Genomic DNA, 26678 nt, shown 5'->3' on the forward strand with positions numbered 1-26678 from the left:
TTCTGTGGAATATAAAACATTACATATAATAAACATATTTATGTTTCTTTTAATACCTGAACACAAAATTAAAACAGTAGCCTACATGATTGTACAAACCCAGGCAAAAACCATCAGTTTCTTCTAATCAAACAGGCAGAACTTTTGATTGATGCTGAAATGGATTTATTAAAATTGATAAGAAAATATTTGCAAACATTTGTTTTTGGCTAAAATTTTAATATCTACGCATCCCTAACTTTTTCTTCTTCTTTGACGTTTAATGGAAGTTGGCAAACCAGCTTTAGGTGCATCTTTCGCCACCTACTGGGATGGAGTGTGAGGCATTCTTTATTCATCTTTATTTTCACTATTATATTTTAACAGTATTTTATATTATCACTCCAGTCAAGACCCACAACAACAACTGAGTATGTTTTTTATTCACTCTGTTTTATTTTTAGGAAAGTCTATTGATCCTGACTGTCTTAACATTGTACCACTTTTCTTTATATATGTTTGTACAGTTTTGTGTCACTAATAATTACATTTACATTTACTGCTTTTGAAAATTTATGACAATTATTGAAGCCATTAGATTAATGCTGCATTCACGTGCTATTGGAATTATCATAAATACGAGTTTCCTAATCGGAAATTGGCCATATAAGGCCTCTCTAAGGACATTCATGTCCAATTTCCGACAAAGAAGCTCGTATTTAAGATAACATGAGAATGCAGCATAATTCCCAACAAAATGGCTTAGTATGTTGCACATATATTGTGTTACAAATTGCACAAACATAAAAACTAGTTTATACATTGAGTAAACTGCATTGGTCAGACAGATACATCATTGATCCCGTAAAGTAAACTGCAGAAACACGTTGTCATGTTAATTGTGATTAGTTTTGAAACATCTTTACAGAGTGGCTTGTTTTGGACAGGGAGACAGTTTAGCCGCGAACTTCTCTCTTATTTGTTAGACAACAGAGTGAGCTTCATCAAAGGAGTCAGAGAGTGCTGACTGGACTCGACTCCTCCAGCTCAGCAGAATCCTTCAGAATGTCCCTCCCACCGCACAGGGGCTGAAAGACTGACTTCGGGTTTGATACAGGACCAGGACATCCCATTTGTTACATGCTTACAATTGACCAAATCACTGGATGTCCCAGACATCTTCAAATCACAGGACGTCCTAGACATCTTCAAATCACGGAGTACCTGGGGGAAAGCCATGAGAACACAGAGAGAACAAACAAGTTCACATAAAGGGGACATGAGGGAAGTTGTGGCCTAATGGTTAGAGAGTCGGACTCGTAACCCAAAAGGTTCGAGCCTCAGGTCCGGCAGGAATTGTAGGTGGGGGGAGTGAATGTACAGCGCTCTCTTCCACCTTCATTACCACGACTGAGGTGAGACCCTTGAGCAAGGCACCGAATCCCCAACTGCTTCCCGGGCGCCGCAGCATAAATGGCTGCCCACTGCTCCGGGTGTGTGTACACAGAGTGTGTGTGTGTGTTCACAACTGTGTGTGTGTTCTTAGGATGGGTTAAATGCAGACCATAAATTCTGGGTATGTGTAACCATACTTGGCCACATGTCACGTAACTTTCATAAAGGCCTCCTGACTCAGTTGGGATGGGGTAACGATGATTTAAGGTGTGTGTGTGGGGAATTTACTAAGGGTTTGACACAAGGACATGTCTAAAATTCCACCAAATTACAGGATGTCCCAGCTAGTAGCCTACGGCACGGTTGCCCTGCACAGGGGCGCAGCAAAGGAGGTGTGGTTGGGTGTTAGGACGATTCCAAGGGTCCAGCGACAGAGCGGGGTCCCCCGAGGGAAAACATGATTTCTAACAAGGATTTTATCCACTCAGTACCCTGCTAAAGCTGTGCCAGTTCCACACATAAATGTAGCAGGAACTTTTGCATTTGTAGTTGTGCAATATTGACTTTCATGTCCGGAATACATGTAGCAAATGAGAAAACAGCATGTCAGACCAAAAAGTTACTTCAGAAACGTTAACTTAGCCTAGATACACTGAAATTTTTGCCCAAAAATCAGTAAAAACTCTGTTACTGTAACTGATCTGACTTCTCACAAATACATATCTTTTGCTCTCAATACACTCCATGATCACACAAATATAATGCATACAATTAAATAATGTGTCATTTCTTTTATAAATAAATACATTCTTAAATGTAGCCGTTTGCATTGATATTTTTTGCGCAAGAATATCTGTAATCAAGTCTCGATTGACGTGCAATAAGCTCTTCATCATAAGATGGGTTGCATGACTGACAGTAAATGCTGGTAACCATAAGTACCCAAATTTATGACAAAAATGATGAGAAATAGCCCCTAAATTTGGCTATTGTTAAGACAAAAACCTTCAGCCTTATTTTGAAAGCCATTATTCATCTTTATTTGAATCGTATTAGAGCAATATATTATATCATTCCAGTCATTTAGAGTTAAATGCACAAAACCTGAGGCTTTTTTTAATGTTTATTTATTTTTAGAAAATCTTACAATGTCTATTCATTCCAAATGTCATAACATTACCCTTTTTCTGCACTACAGCTTTGTCTGGCAACAATGAAATGTTTTTACATTTTCTGCTCCCCTTGAGAATTTATAGCTTAATTTCCCTGAAAAATATTCAAAATTTGAACTGGAACTATGTTCCCCCTCGAAATTAATTCCTCCAGCACTGCTCTAACAATTTCCATCCCTGATTATTATTATTTGTTGTAATCAACAATGACAGTTACAGTTTAAAAGCACAACAAGGTGAGGTCAGAAGCATGTGTGTGTGAATTTGGAAGAAAATAGACTACGACACCAGAGCAAGATGGAATAATACTAAAACGGGACTGAAAAATCCACGTAGATCTTCTCAACCTGCGGGATTTTGCAGCAGGAAAAAAAGGTTTCAGGAGGGAAGAAATACAGCTTATTTTTAGGAGGATTCAAAAAAGGGGTATTCTAAAATGCTTAATGCGAAAAACACTTTTTTTCTTGAAAACCAATATTCTTAAGTTTAAATTCAAGCACTTTTCAAGCATTTTCCATCGCTTTACAACTGAGGTAAATTGCATGTTTACATGCACATGATAAATCAGATATTATTGTGCTATTAAAATGTGATAGCATTCTACAGAAGGGTGACAAATGAAAGGAAAACATGGTTCAAACTTCAAGAAGTCTTGAGCACTTTATCCAAAATCCAAGCACTTTTCAAACCTGGAAAACACCACATTAAAACTCAAGCACTTTCAAGGATTTCCAGCACCCATACGATCCCTGCATAATACAAGTAGAAAGAAAATATTTTTGCATGTTGCTAGAATTGTCTGCTAAATGAAGAAACAAGGTTTTTGATGAGTTAAAAGTAATAAACTCAGAGGAGTAGAAAATTTAAAAAGATTTTATTTTGGACACAGGAAATGGTAGAAATACATATTTACAAAGCCAGTACAGTGTTAGACGTTCAGGATGAATTGGTCGCAGGAAAGAGCTTTTAAAAGGCCACCAGGAAACAAAAAAAGTGTGTGCAAGTCAAGGCCCAGGTTTCCTCTTGGATGATGGTTCACCCTCTGCCTCTTCTGCCTTACGTTTCTGTGATGAAAATTAAAATCACATTTAATTTTTGATGACAAATGTATCAGCATGCATCTAGACAATGTTGTAATACAGTTTGAAAGCAAATATTTGAATTCCTGTAATAGAACACAATTACAACTACTGTACACTTTTTTTAACACTTTATCCTGAATACAAATCTGCATGCACTCATGCGCTGTGTTTTTTGTTGTTGTACCTTGGATGTTTTACACCGCATCAGCTGGTCTGCAGTGTTTCTCATCTCGTCATCCTGTTACACAAATATAATTTTTTACATTTGCTGACTGCTGTTTATTATTTTACTTAAAGTGATAACATTTCAAATGCTATTTAAAGGTTGACAACTATCAATACTAGTTGAATAATGCTCAATAATGCACGTACATTCAACCACGGATGTGTCAGTGCCTCTTCGACGCTCAGACGCTTTTCGGGATCCACAACCAGGAGCTTCTTGATCAAATCTTTGGCTGAAAGACAAAGTGAAAATATAACTTACGCTGTATGCTTTTAAGTTCAAATATTTCTGACAATATAAACTGATATGAAGTACATGCTATTTAACTATCCAATTGTCAAAGGAGAGCAAACACATTACCTTCATTTGAGACCTTCTTCCACTGAGATGGGATGAAACGGTAATGGCCATTAATGATCTGTTCACGCACAGACATGGTGGAGCACTCGGTATTAAACGGAGGATAACCACCCAAACTGACAATACAGACACACACAGTTTTACGAAAAAATATCCCACATTCATATGTTCATACAAGTTTTGAATATTTTCATCTGACAGCTGACTTTTTTCTCTCAGAATTGCGTAAAAAGTCATAATTCTGAGATATAAACTCGCAATTCTGAGAACATAGCCCCCCCCCCAAAAAAAACTGGACTTTAACTTGCAATTCTGACTTTATAACTAACAATTGTGAGTTTATACATATATAAAAAAAGTCAGAATTGTGAGGTAAAGTCGCAATACCCTTTTTTTATTTTTTTTATTCAGTGGCGGAAACGTACGATGGCGTTTTAGTGCCACGTTAAAAAAAAAAAAAAATCTAAGATTACGAGATTAAAGTTATAATCTTTCGAGAGTAAAGGCGAAATTACGAGAATAAAGTCAAAATACTACGAGAATAAAGTCGAAATGTTTCAAGAATAAAGTCAAAATTTTACGAGAATAAAGTCGAAATGTTTCAAGAATAAAGGCGAAAGTTATAATATGAGATATTCTAGCCTTTTGCACATGCAAACGGCCCGGACTGGGAGCACTGGCAGATATTGCAAAGTCTCAGCTTTCAAAATCTGTCAGTTTTATAGCGAAATACAAACAATACGTATATTATATTTTTCACACTCTTTAATGTGGCGTGACAGATCGCTATATTCGCTTCAGTTTAAGCGGAATCTTTCCGATTACAATAATGAGACATTTTCATTATAAATTAGGCTATACTCTTTTTTTCATGACATCCGTTCCTTCACTTTTAAATCTTGCTATAAACTTGAAATAAAGAGGAAAAACACATTTATAATTTGTATTTCATGATAAAACTGACAGAATTTGAAAGCTGTGTTTTTAAAAGCAACAAAGCACAAAATTATTGCGATTACTGTGTGGCTGGCGTGCTACAAACAATGGATGGAAGACGTTAAATATTATGTCCAATCATTTACTGTATTATACCATGAATAAAACAGCTTGTGAATAGTCACAAGCCTATTGGCCTACAGCCTATACCTCAGAAAAGAAAACAATATAGGCTAACATATGTTAACGAGTTGGAGTACACTTCAACCTTTAGAAAGTTTTATTAATTAAACAGGCTACATGTGAGGAATGAAAGTTTGGACGCCACAGACGTTTTTGCAGAGTAGGTGGTGGAATTTTCACAAAGAAAACAGTATACTTTGATTCACATAAATACAGCGATCTGATCATTAAAGAGCTTGAAAAACACATTAATGTAAAACACATAATTTGTGTTTCGCTATAAAACTGATTTTGAAAGCTGCAGACTTTGTTTTATAGCCTATTAAAAGTACCAAAAGCACAAATCTGATTGCTATTGGGTGGCTGGCGCACTACAAATAACGAGTGCAATGGAAGACATGAAATATTATTTCCAAGCATACTGTACCCGCAAATATGACACATGGGATGATTTCTGCTAATAATCCCACATATTGTAGTGTATTAAAAAAAAGGGTTAAATAAGAGCTACTATGGCGCCCCCCAAAGAAATGTCGATTGAGTGTGTGAGCTGATGTTGTTCCTGTTCAGTCTGTTAATAAATATCCTATTCTTGATATTAAGATGTTTCTGCGAGTCCTTAAAATTGACTCTTCCTCATCCCAGTAAGATGATGTGGCCGCTCGGACGCAACAATATTCAAATAGGCCTAAATTCCGGTGACCTGACAACTTCTCCCTGTGCTCCCAATCCAGGCCGTTCGCATGCACAAATCGACTTTGTTCTCGAAACATTTCGACTTTAATTCTCGTAATATTTTGACTTTTATTCTCTTAATTTCAAATTTATTCTCAAAATATTACGACTTTAATCTCGTAATCTTAGATTTTTTTGTATTTTTTAACGTGGCACTAAAACGCCGTGATATTTCAAACATACTGAAATACTTCAGAGTAGATGCAGAGCGGTGTTTCTGATTTCAGCGAGTGCGGAGTGGAGCGGGAGCAGAGTAATTATTAAATGCGCGGGGAAAGTGTTGACGCTCCACTCCGCTCACATACTCTGATCGGATACAAATGTGGCTTTTTGTTAATGACTGTCGCAGGATTTTACGCAGAGTAACAGCTCACTACTAGTTATAAAATACATTGTAACAGTCAGTCACAGGCAATTCTGGTTGCACTTTTCATCAATTAATATCTTAAACTATCCTTCGACTATGTTCTGGCCTGCCATCTAGTGGTGGATTTTTTTTGGCCCGATGCCAAACTTACTTGCCGACCCCTGCAATAAAGTAATGCTGGATTCCACTGATTCATATTTACTTATTCAACTTTAATCTCCACTAACCAGATGAACAGTAGGACCCCCAGGCTCCAATAATCGACTGCTTTTGTATATCCTACTGTCGCAGCGTGTGTGAACACCTCCGGGGCGAGATATGTGGGCGTCCCGCAGAGCGTCTTCATCAGGGAGGATTCCTCCAAAATCTTGGACTGATTAAAATCCGTAATCTACAAAGCATTGAGAATTCACATGTGTGGGGAAAGCAGGTTATTTTGGGTTCAGGATTATTTCTGTGCATCCTGTTTCAACTACAAAGACAAAGGCTTGGCTGGATCTCTGAACTTTGGAACTGCAATTAAAGGAGAACGATGTCAGAGTCTGAGGCTAAAGCTACGTCAGTTTCAAAACTCTCAAGCAAACACACCTTAATCAAACAGATGTCGTCATGTGAAGCCAGCAGCACATTCTCAGGCTTGAGATCTCGATGAATGATCCCGTTATTGTGGAGATACTGCAGAGAATATAAAACATTTTTTTTTTTTTTCTTTGCATTTCACCTCTGCTATAGCTTGTCTCCTAGTCTAGCTTTCTAATAAACCTGGCATTATACACTGTATGAATATTGTTTGTTCTGTGACAAACTGCTTTTGCACCACTATTTTAAGTTGTTTTGGATAGAAGCATCTGCTAAATGCATTCTGTCTTGAGGAGCGCTTTTCCTTTAAAAGCACACTGGCGTGAGATTCTGCACACAAGTAATGGGCATAAAAATTTGTTAATTATTTTTTGAAAAAATTACAACAACCTTCATTAATATAGTTTTGAAATGGGAAATTTTTTGTTTTAACAAGCTATAAAAAATTATCCATCGGGTATTTTGAGCTGAACTTCACATATACGCTCTGGGGATATTAGAGACTTATTTTACATCTTGTAAAAAGGAGCATAATAGGTCCCCTTTAACAAAAAGTTTTTTTTTATTCAGCAAGGATGCATTAAATTGATCTGAAGTCACAGTAAAGATATTTTCAATCAATCAAAAGATTTCTATTTCAAATAAAATATTTTCAATATTTTTATTTCAAATATTTTCTATCGACTTTATCTTCTTTTGAACGTTCTATTCAAATAATTCTGAAATAAAATTTCCATTTGAAGCATCTCTCATAAAGATGTACCTCCACAGCCCTGAGCATTTGATAAAAGTAGAGTTTGGCGATTTCTTCCTCCAGCTGTTTCTTGGCCTTGATCCTGCCAAACAGCTCTCCTCCTTCAACACTATTCACAGCACAGAGATAATGAAATAATCAAAAGACATGTTTAAAACATTTGTAAAAAAAAAAAAAAAAATTATAAAAATACAAAAAGACAGAAAATTGTGTAGAACAGGTAAGAACATGCAGTGCTTCAAAAAGCGTTTCCTTGTCTAGTAACTCACGGCAACTTTTCTTTAAAGGATCTAAAAATACACATACAGGTAGAAATGATCTGTACCCAAGTAAATTTGGCCTGCGAGTTCATGTTGCTAACTATTCCCCAACAAAACACCACAGGAACTTACTACTCCAAAACAATGTAGTAAGAATCTTCTGTCTGGTAGAAATCTTCTGTCTTGATCAGGCACGGCTGCAGGGAAGAGAAAAAGATGAGATTTATAGATCTTTAGCTCTGTATTATTTAAAGACTCATTCGTGACTTACATGATCAATTTTCTTTAAAATTTCAATTTCACGTTCTGCATTTCGTGTGGCCGTCTGTGGAACACAATCAAAACATTTGAAAATGAATCAGGTATGAGTCATTTTAAACATTAGTATGTACGATCAAAATCTTTTTTAATGGATACACATCAGCTAATAGTAATTCTCAAGAAATAGATCTCACAACAATAACATTTTCTAAATTGAAAACAACCATATCGATCTTTAGTATAACAGCAAAAACTTCAAATTAGGGTTGAGCCTAGGGGTGTGCGATATATCGTCTGCGATGATATCATAATTGTTGTTTTAACAATGTGCATTTTGACATTATCAAGTATTTTGCAAAAACCAAACAAAACACCTATGGAGTGCACGCATACTTTACGTAAAGTATGGGATAAACAGTGCACATGCGTATTTAGAGTATGTTTTTTCACCGCATGATTCAGTCTATTAAAATGCATTAAGAACGATCACAAAATTCAAGATATGGAGGCAGAAAATGTATAATTTCATATAGTTAAAATCACACGAAGAGTGCCGTTTTCTCTTCAAAAATAAGCATGATTACAAATGTGATATTGATTTTATACGACAGTTCAAAAAACAATAAGTTAATGTTAAGAGACTTACTTTTTAGACACCATATTGCCTATTTTTGCTTCATTTCGCCAACTAAAAATAATTTAAAAATTTAAAAATAAAATAACAGCTATAGCACTGTTTTACGTCTCTGAGCAGCATGCCGGTGATTCGTTCCTGATGCGGTTCAGTCGCAATGACTCGCTTGTTAACAGTGGCTTGCTGCCACCTACTGGCGATTTTGATTTCACATTTAAAGTATCTTTTCATTTTTAAAATAATTTCAAATATCAATACCTTATGCTTTTGTAACTGCAGGTTAGTTAATATCGAGATATAATTTTTTCCCCAATATCGCACACCCCTAGTTGAGCCTATACACGATAGTATCATGTATTGCCGATATCTATGGCTGATGCCTTTGACGATTATTATTATCATCAGGCTAATAATAATAATTAATATTAGGGCCTATCTGTTCCATTATATTTATTTTTCTGCATTTTTACCGAGTTGGCATTATAACCAATCACACACGATTATGTTGAGCTTATGAATGCAATGGCCAATCAGAGGCGTTCAGATGAGTTTTGTTCGGAATGAATTCAGCTCTTGCAAATCCTCTCATCATAAACGACATAGGGCAGATGTACACACAATGTAAGTATAAGAGATTTATCATACAGTGTAGATCGCTTCACTGATTGTAGCGGGAGTGTTTTTTAAAGTGCATGTGTGACCATGGACCACAAAACCAGTCATAAGGGGCAATTTTTTGAAATGGAGATTTAAACATCATCTGAAAGCTGAATAAATAATAATTTCATTGATGTATGTTTTGTTAGGATAGGACAATATTTGGCCGAGATACAACTATTTGAAAATCTGGAATCTGAGGGTGCAAAAAATCTAAATATTGAGAAAATCTCCTTTAAAGTTGTCTAAATTAAGTTCTTAGCAATGCATACTACTAATCAAAAAGGAAGTTTTGATATATTTACAGTAGGAAATGTATAAAATATCTTCATAGAACATGATCTTTACTTAATATCCTAATGATTTTTGGCATAAAAGGAAAACCAATAATTTTGACCCATGCAATGTAATTTTGGCTATTGCTACAAATACACCCCAGCGATTTAAGACTGGTTTTGTGCTCCAGGGTCACAGAAAGTTAGAAAGGGCGCTAGAAAGTTAATGTTCCTTGGAAATGTAAATGTTCTTTGCTCATTTTCTGTAGCTGCTTTTTGAATAACTGAGGAAATGTAAGCATTATGATTAGTAACTTACAATGTTTCTATTAAATTGTTATGTTAAATACAAATTCAGTCATATTAAAAACACTAGGCTGATTTTAGCTTTATGCTGGAGTTGGTTCACTCTCTGGTAATGAAACTAAGTAAATAAATAATTAAATAAATTTAGGGTTAATATTTTGCAGGATAATATTGTGTATCGGCACCATCACATGCTGACGATAGGATGATATGAAAATTGAGCATATCGCCCAACACTGCTTCAAATAACAACTACGATGTATATATACAACTTTTATCATTTTCACATGAAGCAATGTACACTACTGTTCAAAAAAAGTTTGATGTAAAATTGTATTAATCAGCAAGGACTGATTAAATTGATCAAAACATTTCAGTAAAGACAATTATGATATGACAAAAAATCTCTCAAATAAATGATGTTCTTTTGAACTTTCTATTTATCAAAGAATCCTGAAAAAATGGATCCGTTTCCACAGAAATATTAAAAAACTGTTTTCAGTTTTCAGCATATTAGACTGATTTCTGAAGGATCACGTGCCACTGAAGAAGACTGGAGTAATGATGCTTTTGATCACAAGAATAAATTACATTACAGAATAGAGTCATTTTAAATTGTAATAATATTTCACAATATTACTGTATACTCTACTTTTGATCAAATAAATTCAGGCTTGGTGAGCATAGGAGAAAACAAGGAACGACCCCAAATCTTTGATTGTCAACTGGCTGATCTTTAATATCATTGCTAAATATATTTTTGCACTGCTCAATGTGGATTATAAGGCATTAAAGTATTATAATCATAATATGTATCATAAGCACTATGCGCATTTTATAATAATGTATACATTCATCCAGTTCTCTTACCCCTATTGATGGGAAGTCGTGTTTGTTTATAGTTTTCAGAGCAACTTTTTTACAGGTTTCCTTTTCTATGGCAAGCTTAACTTCACCACAGACGCCTCTGTCAGAAAACACAAACAGAGGTACAATAAACTGCTAAATATTTGTCAGTGTGGTAAGAAATGCATAAATGCATAATGAAGCTTAGAGTAACTCTGTACATGATATTTTGAAGTTAACTTACATTCCAATCTTTCGTGCTATGTGATATTTTTTGCTGAACTCTAAAGGAAGGCTAGGTTGATCGTCCCCCATCTTATCTATGAACATAAAAACTGTGGGAAAAAAGGACCAATCAAATCAGAGTTTAGAGCTGCAGTTTTTATGTCCTTTTTTTAGACACTTCATTTATATGCAAAAATAACGTCACAATGATAATTTTCAGGTGATTTATTGTATGAACTGTAGGTTACGTTTCATAAACTCCTGAAAAAATATCACCTAAATGACTAACCTTGATGTTTTTGTTCTGCAAGGGCAATAACAGAGTTATTGCTAAGAAGGCTTTGCTTCCCGTTTCCGATTTTCTCGTCGTCCACCCATGTGCCGTTACCGCTGAGGTCCTCGACGTAGACGAGATTCTCATCCTGAAACAGAAGTAAAAGTAAAACTGAAAAAAGTCAAACAGGCCACGTGTTGAGTTAGACCTGATGTAGAAACGAGCTTTCCACAGTCAGCCATGGTTAACGTGGTCAGAGAGTGAAATTGTCTCACAACAGGGAGATTTTGGAGATATTCTATAAAAGTACTGTTCGATTATTTCGGTAGGGATGGGCGATATATCGCATCTGGTTGCATGCGCATCTCGTCAGTAAAGCCGGTTCCTTGATTAGCACTAAATCTCCATCACCTGTTTTCAAATGGAGCGGCATTTAATACAAGGAGCCGTAGTTCACTGACAAGCTACGCAATATCGCTTTCATTATTGCAGATATATCGCCTTCGACAATGAACGCAAATTGCTTAGCTTGTCAGTGAACTACGGCTCCGTGTATTAAATGCCGCTCCATTTGAAAACAGGTGATGGAGATTTAGCGCTAATCAAGGAACCGGCTTTACTGACGAGATGCGCATGCCCCATCCCTATTGCGGTTTAAAATTCAATCTTTTTTTAATGAGAAAAAAATGATAAAAACTAGTGTCACAAAGAGCTACTCAATATTGGTCTTACCCTAAAAATCTTAAAGTGCTTCTTGCTGTACGTCCTGAAATGTGTTGACCGTTTTACAATGGCGTTGGTGAAACTGTAATCGCATGCGCTATCCCTTCCAAAGACATACTGGTTTTTAACGCAATCTGGAAAACATCAAAAAGAAGCCATATTGAGTACTGTTATTGTTAAATAAACCTGTTAAATATTCTTTTTTTTTTTACTTGAAATAAAACCTAAACTTAACTTAAACTTAATAAAACCTGAACTTACAAAACCTACATAAAAATGAGAAATGCTGCCTACTTGTTGACTACTAACTGAAAAGACATTATAACTGAAGAACTAACAAAAAAATTAAAGCTAAATAGATTTAAAAAAAAAAAAAAACTAATAAAAGACAAAAGCACATAATTACTAAAACTTAAACTAAAATTAAAATGAAATCTGAAAATACAAAAATAAAAGCTAATTCAAAATATTAATAAATACTATAATAGCCACTTGCCATATTACTGTTATACCATAATAGCTCAACGATCTCATAACTGTTAAATGAATGATCCGTATTTTATACAAGCTCTATTGACAGTATTTGTGGCATAATGTCCCAAAAACAACAACTAAAATTTAACCTTAAAACAAACAAAGCAAGCCACTATTAGGGCAATACACATATAATGTGACCAGTGTTTACGAGTGTTTATAATCAGAAATAGGAGGCTAAAATTAATTCAGCTGGGAATGCTTTGCTAAGCAGATAAACATGTATAAACAAATATGCTTTTGAATTATTGATAGGTGTAGTTTGCCACGTCATGTCCTTATTGGGGACTCCTTGCACATATGTCAGTTACTGGTTTAACATGTTCAAACCACTGAAACTATCTTCAGTGGTATCAATTTGACTGCTTCGTAACATGATAACCCCTAATACACACAGGGTAAGAGGTCAGAAATACAATCTATTATATGCTAGTGTGCTATTTTGAATATATATTGAATATAAGTTTTACTTTCATATTTTATGTTTTATATTTTAGTTGCAACAGATCATGCAAAGCCCATCAAACACCCTTTTTACTTAAAGTCTTTTACTCATATTGCGCATATTTTAATTGCATCGTTTTGCACGTTTTTCTTTTTTAAAGTGCAAATTACACAACGATTTAAGTGAGAACTGACTTTTGGTCAAAAACCTCTCTGTTGCTCTCATCATTTATTTGAGTTTCCCTCATTAAGCATCTATTCTGACTAGCTTTCCATGTTCAAAACACTAAAATTATATTCGGTGGTATCAAAATTACATCGCAAATGTTGTCAGTAGCACTTAACTTGTACCAAACACAGACGTGTCCATTATTAATTATTTGAATGCTTTAAACATGATTAAACTTACTATACATATGGTAAGAGGTCAGAAATGCAACCTATTTGGTTTGTTATTGATACCGCTCCTGTTCAAAAACCCTTGGGAAACTAATTATTATGCTCTCACTTTCTTAAATCAAGGAAGATAATACACTTAACTGAGCACACTCAATCCATGCACCAAGGGGATGACGCGGCCCCACACCTGAGGCTGGACTTCCTCCTCGTCTTCAGGAATAGACTGTAGTTCCTGGACCGGCACTGTATCTACAGAACTTAGAGTCCCTGAGCCTGAGGAAGAGCCCTGGCTTGATGACGTTGGGGCGGATGAGGAGCTGGATCCAGGCTGTGATTGTGTTTGGGACTGGGTCTGGGATTGGGACTGACCACTGGGTCCAGGTTCCTCAGACATGATGTTTTTACTCTGGAGGTACACACTGAAAGATTAACAAAATGTCAACAACAGTCAATAGCTGCATAAAGCCCAAAACTCCTTTGAAATAGAATATCATCTTACAGCTCACATCATTTTGCACAGTCTACACTCTAATGACAAATGTTTCAAACAGCAGTATGCATGTTACATTGTCAACATGTTGCATGTGATTTCTTGCCGTTTGCGCATGGAAAAATATATTTATAATTTTTGCCAATGAAATATTTTAGTTTCAAACCTGCTCACTACAGAAATTGTCATGATTAGAATTATGCTTTTTAAATATTCCTGATATTTCCAGGCTTTCCATGACTGTATACAGTACATACTATACTATTTTGAAAACTGTATCCAAGAATTTTGGCAGTACTTCATGGATTTAAAAGTACTGAGTCATATTTATATTATTTTAGCTTTATTTTTTGTTTTTCATTTAAATGTTAAGTTTTGAAATTTTGCTGTATTCATTTGTCATTTTTATTTAATTTCTTTATTTTTTAAATGTGTATAGGTAGTATTTATAAAGTTTTAGCTTTGGATCTGTTTTTAATTTTTTTAATACTACAATTGATTGCTTCTGTTGTCCTCATTTGGATAAAAGCGTCTGCTAAATGACTAAATAATAATATTATATTTTTTCCGAAGCTAATTCCATTTACCAGAGGACTTTGAATGCATCATTTTATTTGCATATTTTTGCACATAACATTCAAAAAAATGTTTTGCTGAATTTTGGGTAATGTCTAGCATCTCATAGCTCCTATAATTTTAACCCTACAATCAAAAAATTATGTAAATGCATAAAATTAATGAATAGAAGACTAAACAAGTGAATATGAGTACAACAATTCACACTTTTCCATGCGTTTATTAAGAACAAGAGATTAAAGATGCCATTCTTTATAAATCCACTTGAAAAACGTTTATTTATATTTAAAATATAGCAAACAATTCTTATATGAAATTCTTATTAAATTCCAGGTGAAATGCCGGACACATAATTGACATGTGTGCATAAATCATGTGCTTGGAAAAGAAAATTAATTACTTTTACATCATGTGACCTTTCCAAGTTCATTTTCTGAGGGCTTTTAGGTCGGACTAATTTCATGCACCACCGAAACCAATGCAATCAAATGAAACTTGACGAGAAAACAGACTGAAGAACCATATAGATTAGATAAGACATGTCTATTTTCTGCAGATAAAGGCACGTTGGTTACTTCTGAGAGCGCGAGCTGTACTTTTAGCGACCGAGGAAACGGGTTGTTGCTTTTTTCATCAGAAATAATCATTGATAGAAATTCACACGTCCGTCAGATCATCTAATGATGCTTTTCAATCTCATATCCTACTGCATACCTTAATCAAGTCCTGTTTTTAAAAGTAGCAAATTGCAGAAGGCCGCGTGAGCTGCTCATCAAATCTGCCGGGAAAAGCCACTCGTTTCCATCAATGAACTTCCCATAACATCATTCAGCCAATCAGAAGCCAGAGTAGAGGCTCACGGGAAATGTAGTTTATTAAACATTCAATGTTAATTAATTATATAGACATACGCATTTTTTTATGTTGTTAATTATATTAAGCATTATTGCACTACAAACAGTAATTAGCAATTATAGCATTTATTATTAATTGCTGTTAGCACATACAAGTGTAGAAAATAGTGCAATACATTTTCCGTTGTAAAACAAACAGGGCACAGAAAGGGTTTCCTTTTTTCTTGTTTTACTAATGTGGGAGGGAAATTAACTGTTTGGTACAAACGTAGTTTTGAGTTAACGTTGGGTTAATGTCATATTTTACAACATATTTTTGTTGTTATAAAGTTCCTCGAGATCAAACAATAATAGACCCTGTCTCTCTGGTAATTGCAGCCACTATTCACGGATAACCACAAACCAATAAAAATAATTAAATAAATACGTCGAAGTGTTTTTAAAATACAAACGTTTATTTTGACAGAATTTCCGGTGTAACGTTACCTGACAGGAAGTAGCGCGCATTTCGTTCTGTGGGTGACCATGATAACGTTATACAAACTCCGATTTTTGTTAACATCTCACGGATTTAAACATGCAAACAAATGTATATCAAACGGACAACTTCTGAACCTCGTCTTACTTCCGTGTTTCGCTTCAGGGAGAGCTGTCAGCTGTTACAGGAAAGACATTAATGGTGTTTCTCACTGTAAAGCAGTTAAAGGACACTTGTGTCTGAGCTCGTTCAGCACCGTCACGGTCAACAGACTCTGTTGGAAATGCGGATCTTCTGCTGAATTATTTTTCTGTTCGTCCTGTAATATGATCCAACCTCCTGATGGCAAGACGAATTATTTTGACATCTTGAACTGGTGAGTTAAGTGTAGGCATGGTTTAAAGATCGCTGTTATTGTTATGAATGCATCATTTAGGGATTCTTGGTCCTGAGCTTCCAAAAAGTTGTATTCCTTACTTACTTTCTGTACTTAAAAGCCAAAACATTGTTATTAAACAGTATAGATGATACAGTAGTTGTTACATGATCAGACAGATACAGTTTTACTATATCTTTCAGCTTTCGATTGAATTAAAGTAGTTCATAAACATAACATATGTTGGTCTTTCCTCAGTGAACAAAAATTTTCTTTGGACACCCAGAAACTTCAGAAAAGATACTTGGAGCTGCAAAGATCTCTCCATCCTGACAACTTCAGCCAGAAATCATCGGTAATGGACTTTATTATATGAATATTAACAGTGTCTGATGTTGAGTGGCTGGGCATTTATTTGAGATATAGTTTATTGGTTTGGTTTTATATCTCATAATAGCACTAAAAGATACTGTAGGGATGTAAAATATATGGTGGCCATGTTCATTATGAGCAAATATGAGTGATTTACCAGGTGGACTTTCCTTTTCACCTATAATATCAGCTCAACATGTAAATTATAGGGATAGCAAAAGATTATGGCTAAAGAGCACTAGTTCTTATGAAAATATAGTTCTTAAGAAATATTCTTTTTGCATTTTTTTTTATTCTAAGAATATATTTTGAGTAGTTTGTATTATAAACTTCAATGTTAGTTACTGACAATATACAGAAGAATAAAGATAAAGTATGTGAGCTTGTTACCCAAGGTTTTTGTCTTCTAGGGTGAATTTCATGAAAGCATATTTAAGTATAATATACACACATTTTACTGCTTGAAAGTTTGGGAGCAGTAAGATTTTTTTTTTAATTAATACTATTTATTTAAAGCACGGACACATTCAGTTGATCAAAAGTTTCAGTAAAGATTTTTAGGATTAGAAATTCTATTAGAAATCAGTTACAAAACTTTGAACCCTGATAGAAAAGTATCACAATTTACACAGAAATATTAAACAGCTCAACTGTTTTCAACATTGATAATTAAATATTTATTGAAAATTCTGCCAAAAAATGCAGTCACAGAAATTACATTTGAAAAATATATAAAATAGAAAACAGCTATTTTGAATTGTTATATTTCACAATATTAATGTTTTACTTCTTTTTACTGCATTGTACACACATATGCGGTTTTGTTATTTCCATTATTTTTAAATAAGTTTATTTAAATTAGCATACGATTAATAATGACCACTATGATGAAACTAACTGCTATAAAACTATGTATAAATAACTTTTGCAACTTCTACTATATAGATATACACACACACACAGTATTTGATACACTGCTGATTTTTCTAGTTTTCCCACTTACAAAGAATGGAGAGATCTGTAATTTATCGTAGGTACACCTCAACTGTGAGAGACAGAATATATATATATATAAAAAAAAATCCAGAAAATCACATTGTATGATTTTTGATTAATTAATTTCCATTTTATTGCATGAAAGTAGTATTTGATACAATAGAAAAATAGAACTTAATATTTGGTACAGAAACCTTTGTTTACAATTACAGAGGTCAGACGTTTCCTGTAGTTCTTGAGCAGGTTTGCACACACTGCAGCAGGGATTTTGGCCCACTCCTCCATATCAGGTCTTCTCCAGTTCTTTCAGGTTTTGGGGCTGTCGCTGGGCAACATGGAGTTTCAGCTCCCTCCATAGATTTTCTATTGGGTTCAGGTCTGGAGACTGGCTAGGCTACTCCAGGACCTTGAAATGCTTCTTACCTGGTTGCCACTCCTTAGTTGCCCTTGCTGTGTATTTGGGGTCATTGTCACGCTGGAAGACCCAGCCACGACCCATCTTCAATGCTCTTACTAAGGGAAGGAGGTTGTTGCCCAAAATCTCACGATACATGGCCCCATCCATCCTCAATACGGTGCATTCGTCCTGTCCCCCTTGTTGAAAAGCACCCCCAAAGCATGATGTTTCCACCCCTATGCTTCACGGTTGGGATGGTGTTCTTGGGATCCTCACCCTCTGACCATATATCTGACCATATGACCTTCTCCCATGCCTCCTCTGGATCATCCAGATGGTCTTTGGCAAACTTCAGACGGGCCTGGACATGTGCTGGCTTGAGCAGGGGGACCTTGCGCACACTGCAGGATTTTAATCCATGACGGTGTAGTGTGTTACTAATGGTAACGGTTACTGTGGTCCCAGCTCTCTTCAGGTCATTGACCAGGTCCTCCCATGTAGTTCTAGGCTGATCCCTCACCTTTCTCAGGATCATTGATACTCCACGAGGCGAGATCTTGATTTTCTGGATTTGTTTTTAATATTCTGTCTCTCACAGTTGAGATGTACCTACGATGGAAATTACAGATCTCTCCATTCTTTGTAAGTGGGAAATCTTGAAAAATTGGCAGTGTATCAAATATGTATGTTTATATACCCCACAGTGTGTGTGTGTGTGTGTGTGTGTGTATATATATATATATATTTTTTATTTATTTATTTATTTAATTTTTTTATTTGTTATAATTGGAATTGAAAAATTGTATGGTTCTAGAACAATATTTGTTCTATTTATTTTATAATATAATAAATATTTTATAATATTTATAAAACATTTGTTCTTTTTAGTTTTGTTGTGATATGTGGCTCAGTGTTACATATTCTTAACCTTTTTTTTTTTTTTTTTTTTTAGATTCGCCTTTTAACCCCTTTCCTTTGCATTATATATCAAACTGTGTACTAGAATACTCTCAGTATCCTCTTGTCCATATCTATTTAGATGCTCCGGTAAAAGACATGCAGCTTATCATTGTTCCTATAATGCAGCAGACAGTTCTTTGGTGATTGGTTCATGCTTTGCGAGACCAGTTGGGTTTCCTGACAGCAACAGCAAGCCAGATGTTGATTCTCTAGGCTTTGGCAGCTCTGACAGCTGAAAATGTTTCTCCTCTGCAAGTCATTTCCTTGGTGTCTCACCTCTTATTCCACCTGATGCCTCCCTGATGAATCTCAGACCCTCTGCATCCACCCACACAGCCAGATCCTTCAGGGAAAAAAAAACCCCCGGCACAATTATCAGCATCGCTGGGGTTTCGTTTTTTTGCTCATTCCCAAGAGGAAATCCTTACCGCAAACAAAGAACATGTCATGATATCTTAAAATAAATGTGACGACAGTAAGTAATTATATAACGTTTGGAAAAGTTAGAAAACTTGGGCAGAGTAAGACTTTTTGTATAACACTTCTTTTGTTACTTCATAAAATCACAATCACATTATTCTTCAGGTTGCTTTATACTTTGGAGCTTTGTGCGACTTGTGCCTTTAGGGGCTGTTGAAATTGTTTTTGTAGCCCGCAAGAAGAATGACTTTCATTTGGAATGACTTTGTGGTCTGATCCTATTTACAGAAAGAGCAGGAATATTCAGAAGAACAATCAGCACTGGTGAACAAAGCTTACAGAACGCTGCAGAAACCTCTGAGTCGGGCCGTCTACATGGTAATTATTTGTTTGGTAAATATTTGTTGTGCATATGGCAGCTGACGGATGTATATAGTGACCCCAGAAAACTTTGGATGCATAAGCCACACTAAAATTTAATACACCGTATGTGCATTAAATATCAGACAAAATATCAAACGTAGTACCATGTACTTTTAAAGAAAGAAGCACCAAGTAGGACATTTCACAAAAAGATGTTTTTAAATAATAAAACAAGACTAAAAATGTCAGAAAAAAAACGTAGAAAACCGTTTAACTACCCTCCACATTAACACTACATGTGTTAAAAGTTGTACAAATCAAATTTTAACTGTATATGGTAAGTAAACTTGCAATCTAAAAAAATACTGGGTTAAAAACCATGCCTGCGCTCCAGGGTGAAATATGGACAAACCCAGCAATTGGGTTGTTTTCATTCAGCAGTTGGGTTAAATGTTTAACCCAGCCTTCTGGGTAGTTTTATTTAACTCAACTATTGCTTAAAATTTACTATGTTTCTTGCTTAAAATGAACCCAAAATAGGCTGGAAATGAACAATTATTAATCAGTTGAATAAATAATAATTTAATAATATTATTTTTTGAATTGCTTAAATGTTCATCTTTTGATTATTGCTGATGCCTCTAGTAATTATGTGTTTGATTTTTAATTTACAACCTATTTTGGGTTTATTTTAAGCCTTTTGGGTAGTTTTATTTAACTCTATTGTTCAAAAAATTACTGTATGGCTAAGTCAAAACAGAGTTGTTTTTAACCCAGCTTTTTTAGATTGTAAGTTAACTTACTATATAAAGTTAAAATGTGATTTGCATAAGGCCTAACATGCATTAAATGCACTGTGAAATAATGTCAAATTTATGGTTTTAGCAAGTAAAATCTCTGAATTACCATACACTTTATAGTACAAAACAGTAAAAAGGCGTGAGTGAAATTAGACACACTTGGGGGGGGCGCATGTCCTAAAAGGTTGAAAACCCCTGTCCTCGCTCATCCAAAAACAATCTCCAGCATATTCAGTTATCAGACACAACTAGAACTTCAAATGGGACTGGCTTCTATGGTCAGATGATTCTATGGCCTATATTTCTGATGGAGGTCCTGGACATCTTGTTTAGACACATGGCATCATGGATTCTATCAAATACCAACAGATAAATCAACAAGTGACTGGCCGGGTTTCCATCCAAAGTTGCGAATTTAACTTGTGCGCAAAATTGGAATATCGCATAAAATATTTGTGAACGAGCTAGGGGTGTGCGATATGACGATTTTTGATCGTGGACGATAAAAATGTCTCCACGATCTGCTTTTGAAGAAATATCGTAGTATCGCGCTACCGCGCACATTGTCAAATACAGTTCTGGCGCCGCGGTCTCTATATACTGTACAACACGACATATAGCAGTAGAGTTACTCAGACAGGACACTGCACTTATTCGCGATCGCAAAAGTACATTATTTGCATACAAGCCTTGCTGTTTAAATGTTTAATTCGCGCGCTGGTCTGACGTGCGCTTGTTCTGAGCGCATACACCTGAAGCACGCGCACTAAAACGCCTGTCTAACAGCGCCTGATTACTCAACTAAGTTATATTTTGCGCTAATACTGTCAAAACACACAAGGTTTACATACAGACTGAGTTGGTTATCTCTAAAATGAAAGTAAATAGTTAAGAGAGAAACGGATGCATGCCTGTATATTAGATGCGTGCAGCTCTTAAAGGGACAGGACACTAAACGTGCTGTCGACTGTCATTAAAGGGATAGTTCACCCTAAAATTTAATTTCTGTCATTATTTACTCAGTGGAAAACCAAACAGTTGCTGGTCCACATTGACTTTGATAGTAGGAAAGAAAAATCCTATGGAAGTCACTGAGGACCAGCAACTGTTTGGTTTTCCACCTTCTTCAAAATAGCATTTATAAATGTTCAGCACAAGAAAGAAACGCATTCCGGTTTAAAACAACTTTTGAGTAAATGATGGTATAAAAATACAACATTATGACAGAATTGACAGACAGATGACAGAATATTAATTTGTGGGGGAACTATTCATTTAACGTTAACAAAACAACAAAACACAAAAGAGAAAAATCACTCACTATTCTTGACTGAAAAACTTTAATACAGTTGCTTTAGGAATCAGTCTATCTAGTGTTTTATTTTTATATTTGTTCATTCAATTTCATTGAATGCTCTGCTAAATACACCTATTGTACCTGGAAATAAAGCACTGTTTGTTTTATTTGTATATTATGTGTATTTGTAATGTGTATCTTTGTTCTTATTTTTTAATAAGAAAAATAAAATAATGACAGATTTTTTATCTTCGCCCACTTTGGCCTAAATATCTGCCATGCATCTTTGTCTTTCTAGTTTGGCTGTAATGCTCAGACAACTTGTAAAACCAAAATAGTAAAACTAACAAAGAATCGTGATAAAAATCGTGAATCGTGATATTTCTATAAAAAATCGTGATATGATATTTTTCCCATATCGCCCACCCCTAGAACGAGCACCGTTTCCATCCAACGAGTCAAAGAGAACAAAATCGTCACTTCCTGGTAAACTGGCACTAAATAGTCTATAGAAAACTAGGATAAGCTACTGAATATAATAATTTTCATATATGAAAAATTAATTGCGCCTAAGAGCAAGCAGACGAAACACAATAAATGCTGTCATTGCTTTCGGAGGTGAATGCTGCTGTTTGGGAACACAGTCGTTTAAGACAATTATACAGAAATACTTTGATGATAGCCTTTTCTCAGGCATTTCAGAACGACCATAACATTTCAGATGCTGTGGAACGAGATCATAGCGTGATCATAGCGAGATCGTCTCATAGCGCAAAGTCACTTGACTTTTTTGATGTTTGGAGGAAGTTGTTCGCAAAATACGTTTCCATCTCCCTTTATTCGCATTAACCCTTTTTCGCACAAGTCAAAAACCACCTCAAGCGAGCGTTAAAAACTTTTTTGCAAATTAAGGGATTTTTTTTCGAAATTTGGCATTTCCATCACTCGTTTCGCGCTTTAAAACAGGGTGATGGAAACCCAGCTACTGACTCTGTTCAAAATCCTATAATGGGCCGTGTTTGGATCTTCCAACCGGACAATAATCCAAACACAAACCTAAAAAACAACACAAAAATGGGTCACTGAGCACAAAACCAAGCTTCTGCTGGCCATTCCTGTCCTCTGACCTGAACCCCTGTAGAAAATGAGCGAGGTGAACTGAAGAGAAGAAGCACCGTCATGGAGCTGTGAATCTAAAGGATCTGGAGAGATTCTGGATGAAGGAATGGTCTCTGATCTCTTGTCAGGTGTTCTCTAACCTCATCAGGCATTATAGGAGAAGATTTAGAGCTGTTAAACTGACAAATGAAGGTTTCAAAAAGTATTGAATAAAAGGGTGCCGTTAATTGTGGCCAATGTGTATTAGAGAAAAACATTTATTTCATAATGATATTTCACCCCATTTTAAATTCTTATTCTCCAATGAACAATGATTAGATTTTTGTGAATTTTTTAAATAAAAGATCAAAAGGATTAACAATGCAGATTAATTTTCACAGCCTTCTTTGATCATATTTACCAAGGGTACCAATAATTCTGACCACGACTGTATTAGCTGCAAAACTGTTTTTAACCTTAAAAATAATAAAAATGGCAATAATAAGGACCAAATGAGCACATTAGAATGATTTCTGAAGGATCATGTAACACTGAAAACTGGAGTAATGATGCTGAAAATTCAGCGCTGCATCACAGAACTAAATTACATTGTAAATATATTAAAATAGAAAAGTTTCTTAAAATTTTAATATTTCACATGATTAGTATTTTTCTGTATTTTTCAAATCAAATCATGCATCACTAAAAATCACATTCACACCAGATTATTAAAATACATTCAGCAAAAATTATGAAGAAAAAAATGAAGTGAGCTCCTGCAATGCAAATAATTTAGCGATCCAGAATTAAATACAGTAACATTCAGAACTTTTTAAGAACCCAAATAGATTTTTCACCACTTTATATATCAGTTGTTGCCATGTTCTGTATTTTTACACTTTGACATGTATAGAAAAATAGGTTGAGTTTATCTGTGGGCGCTAACTGAAAAACAGGCCCTTTAACCGGTCTATGACTACTGAATGTTACAGTGTAGTCTGTTCTAACTGCTGCCCAGAGGCTGTAGTTCTGTTTTAGTAGCGCTTTACCCTGCATGTTCTGCTGCAGCTGGAGCTGCTAGGGGTTTTGCTGGAGGAAGGTACGGATGCCACGGCGGACCCCACGTTTCTCCTAGAGATCCTGGAGATCAACGAGAGCCTTGCAGAGACGCGGAGCCAAGACGAGGTCAGCGCTATCGGGCGGTCTGTACGAGGTGTGTAGGCTCGAAAGAAAAGCTCTAATCGGAAGTGATTGTTGAAATATTGCTCTGCGCCCACTCATGTCGCTCGCAGCTTATTTATGTGACCGTTTGCGGCTCCAGATTCATTCCATCAGAAAGTTCCAAGGTCCTGTGGTTTTATGTTTTCGCTGCAAAGTCAGCGTGGTTGTGCGATTTTATTCGTGCTGTTAATATACTGTATTTTACTTCCTTTCACCAGAGAAACTGAAAGACTTGACTGAACGGATGAATTCATCTCTGAACACAGGTATTTTTCTCTCTCTCTTCTCCTCACGACCTCCCAAATTTGCCAGAAATTCAGCACAAAGGCCAGTTGCATGCACATTTCCATGGCTTGCGAGTGGAAATCAGCTGTTTTTGTGTTTGGCTCATGAGTCTCTTTTCACAGGGGATCTGCTGACCGCCAGAGAGCTCCTAGCCCAAATGAAGTACTTCACAAATATAGAGGAGAAGGTAAAAGACAGAATTACAGAGAGTTGCTGAGGGAAAATTGTAAACCATTTGCAATCGTAATCCAGCTCAGTGAAAGATTCACGCTTGTGCACTGAAGATTTTGTAGTCGTATATTTATTGTTAATGGTGTATATTTGTTGGATTATTGTTGGTATCTAAATAAAGTACATTATTCTAATCTTTTGTCAAAAGCCATTCTTACATGTGCAAAACTCACTTCTGTGATGCTACAGTGTTGTCATTTGTTGCTATGGCATTGTTAGGGTTTTTGGTTTAATTTCTTACTGGACTAATTCAGAAGAGCACAAATTATTACGTCTGTTGATACTGTATGATTCTGGTGTATCCTGCAATCTAACTTGAAGGGATTTTTTTGCATGCTTTAGTCGTGCTCGTCAAAAACTGAGCTCTAGTAACAGCACACCAAGATGCATGATTAAATTTTTATATTTTATATTTAGAATTAATTTAAATATTTTCTGTTTTAGTTTTTAAATTTATTTATTTTACTGTTTAGGTTTAAAAAAAAAATCTCAGTCATAGTTTTAGTTCAGTTTTATTTGATTTTCAGTTAAGTATAGCTTAAGTATTTTTATATAATATTTTATTTTAGTTTATTTCAGCTTTATTTCAATTAATAAATATAATTTTTAATAGTTAAGTTTAATTTTGTCTTGTAATATTTATATTCCATTATTTTATTACCATTTTGATTTCATTTATTTTTTTTACTTTGTTTTAGTTCAGTTTAGGTTTATTTCCATTTTAGTAATTTTGGTGATTCAACTTTGTTTCAAAGTTAAAATTCTGTAAAATTTTGTGTAGTTTAATTTTTTCAGGTAATATTATTTTAGTTCAGTGTCAGTTATAGTTTAGTGATATATATACGTAGATCACTTACCATAAGATGCTTTTTCTTAAATTAAAGCACATTATTTTTTTAAATGGATCATATCTTATTTTTCCCTTTATATTTAAAGACCCCTTATAGGTCCTATTATATGGTCCTGACTATTATTATTAGTATTATATAGCACTTCTTGTGTCTGTTGCCATCTTATGATAAATTGCAGTTTTCCTCAGCTGTAAGTCACTTTTTATAAAAGCATCTGCCAAAAAATATATATACAGTTGAGGTCAAAAGTTTACATGCACCTTGCAGAATCTGCAAAATGTTGATTAAAGTAAGAGGGATCATACAAAATGCATGCTATTGTTTATTTAGTACTGACCTGAATAAGATATTTCACACAAAAGATGTTTACATGTAGTCCACAAGAGAAAATAATAGTTGAATTTAAATTACCCCGTTCAAAAGTTTACATACGCTTAATTCTTATTACTGTGTTGTTACCTGAATGATCCACAGCTGTTATTTTTTGGTTTAGTGATAGTTGTTCATGAGTCCTTTGTTTGTCCTGAACAGTTAAACTGTCTGCTGTTCTTCAGAAAAATCCTTCAGGTCCCACAAATTCTTTGGTTTCTTTGTGTATTTGAACCCTTTCCAACAATGACTGTATGATTTTGAGATCCATCTTTTCACACTGAGGACAACTGAGGGACTTAAATGCAACTATTAAGGTTCAAACGCTCACTAATGCTCCAGAAGGAAAAGCCATGCATTAAGAGCCATTAAAACCATTAAAAACTTTTGAACAGAATGAAGATGAGTACATTTTTCTTGTTTTGCCTAAATATCATATTTTTTCATTTAGTACTGCCCTTCAGAAGCTACCAAAATTTATCCAAAGAAACAAGTGTTAATGATAAATCCCCTGCGACGTTTGTACTGGCTACTGTATACAGGCCACCAGGGCACCATACAGACTTCATTAAAGAATTTGCTGATTTTCTATCTGAGGTAGTGGTGGCTGCAGATAAAGTCCTAATTGCTGGTGATTT

At 35.1% G+C, this 26678-nt stretch overlaps 2 protein-coding genes across 4 annotated transcripts; one reads left to right on the forward strand and one right to left on the reverse strand.

The window, feature by feature from the left end:
- Positions 1-2509: 2509 nt before the first annotated feature.
- On the reverse strand, positions 2510-15498 carry LOC306869875 (serine/threonine-protein kinase Chk2-like). Of its 3 annotated transcripts, none has more exons than XM_079416801.1 (15): positions 15387-15498; positions 13748-14025; positions 12239-12363; positions 11522-11654; positions 11252-11342; positions 11032-11128; positions 8300-8353; positions 8161-8225; positions 7778-7877; positions 7024-7110; positions 6663-6826; positions 4215-4330; positions 4001-4086; positions 3813-3866; positions 2510-3610 (listed from the first exon to the last, which is right to left on the reverse strand). In XM_079416801.1, the coding sequence occupies exons 2-15, from the start codon at positions 13998-14000 to the stop codon at positions 3551-3553; spliced, it is 1485 nt and encodes a 494-aa protein (XP_079272927.1). In that variant the 5' UTR covers positions 14001-14025; positions 15387-15498; the 3' UTR covers positions 2510-3550. The 3 variants fall into 3 exon arrangements, with proteins under 3 accessions (XP_079272927.1, XP_079272928.1, XP_079272929.1); XM_079416802.1 differs by having other exon boundaries at positions 13748-14012; positions 15387-15489; XM_079416803.1 differs by lacking the exon at positions 8300-8353.
- Positions 15499-16020: 522 nt separating this feature from the next.
- Positions 16021-24952, forward strand: LOC306869876 (iron-sulfur cluster co-chaperone protein HscB-like). The gene is made up of 6 exons (XM_079416804.1): positions 16021-16380; positions 16639-16735; positions 19814-19903; positions 24152-24296; positions 24523-24570; positions 24712-24952. Exons 1-6 carry the CDS (start codon positions 16052-16054, stop codon positions 24804-24806), a joined length of 804 nt encoding a protein of 267 aa, XP_079272930.1. The 5' UTR covers positions 16021-16051; the 3' UTR covers positions 24807-24952.
- Positions 24953-26678: the final 1726 nt, after the last annotated feature.

Source organism: Barbus barbus (genome assembly GCF_936440315.1).
Source record: "Barbus barbus genome assembly, chromosome: 5".
Classification (NCBI taxonomy): Eukaryota; Metazoa; Chordata; class Actinopteri; order Cypriniformes; family Cyprinidae; genus Barbus; species Barbus barbus.

What these genes read in the sequence shown, in the direction of transcription:
- LOC306869876 (XM_079416804.1), top strand. Translation starts at nt 16,052, where the DNA reads ATGATAACGTTATACAAACTCCGATTTTTGTTAACATCTCACGGATTT. An exon ending in TATCGGGCGGTCTGTACGAG is followed by an intron (nt 24,297 to 24,522) that starts GTGTGTAGGCTC and finishes TCCTTTCACCAG; the next exon opens with AGAAACTGAAAGACTTGACT. An exon ending in GAATTCATCTCTGAACACAG is followed by an intron (nt 24,571 to 24,711) that starts GTATTTTTCTCT and finishes CTCTTTTCACAG; the next exon opens with GGGATCTGCTGACCGCCAGA.
- LOC306869875 (XM_079416801.1), bottom strand. Translation starts at nt 14,000, where the DNA reads ATGTCTGAGGAACCTGGACCCAGTGGTCAGTCCCAATCCCAGACCCAG. An exon ending in ATAGCACGAAAGATTGGAAT is followed by an intron (nt 11,129 to 11,251) that starts GTAAGTTAACTT and finishes GTTTTCTGACAG; the next exon opens with AGGCGTCTGTGGTGAAGTTA. An exon ending in ACGACATCTGTTTGATTAAG is followed by an intron (nt 6,827 to 7,023) that starts GTGTGTTTGCTT and finishes AATGCTTTGTAG; the next exon opens with ATTACGGATTTTAATCAGTC.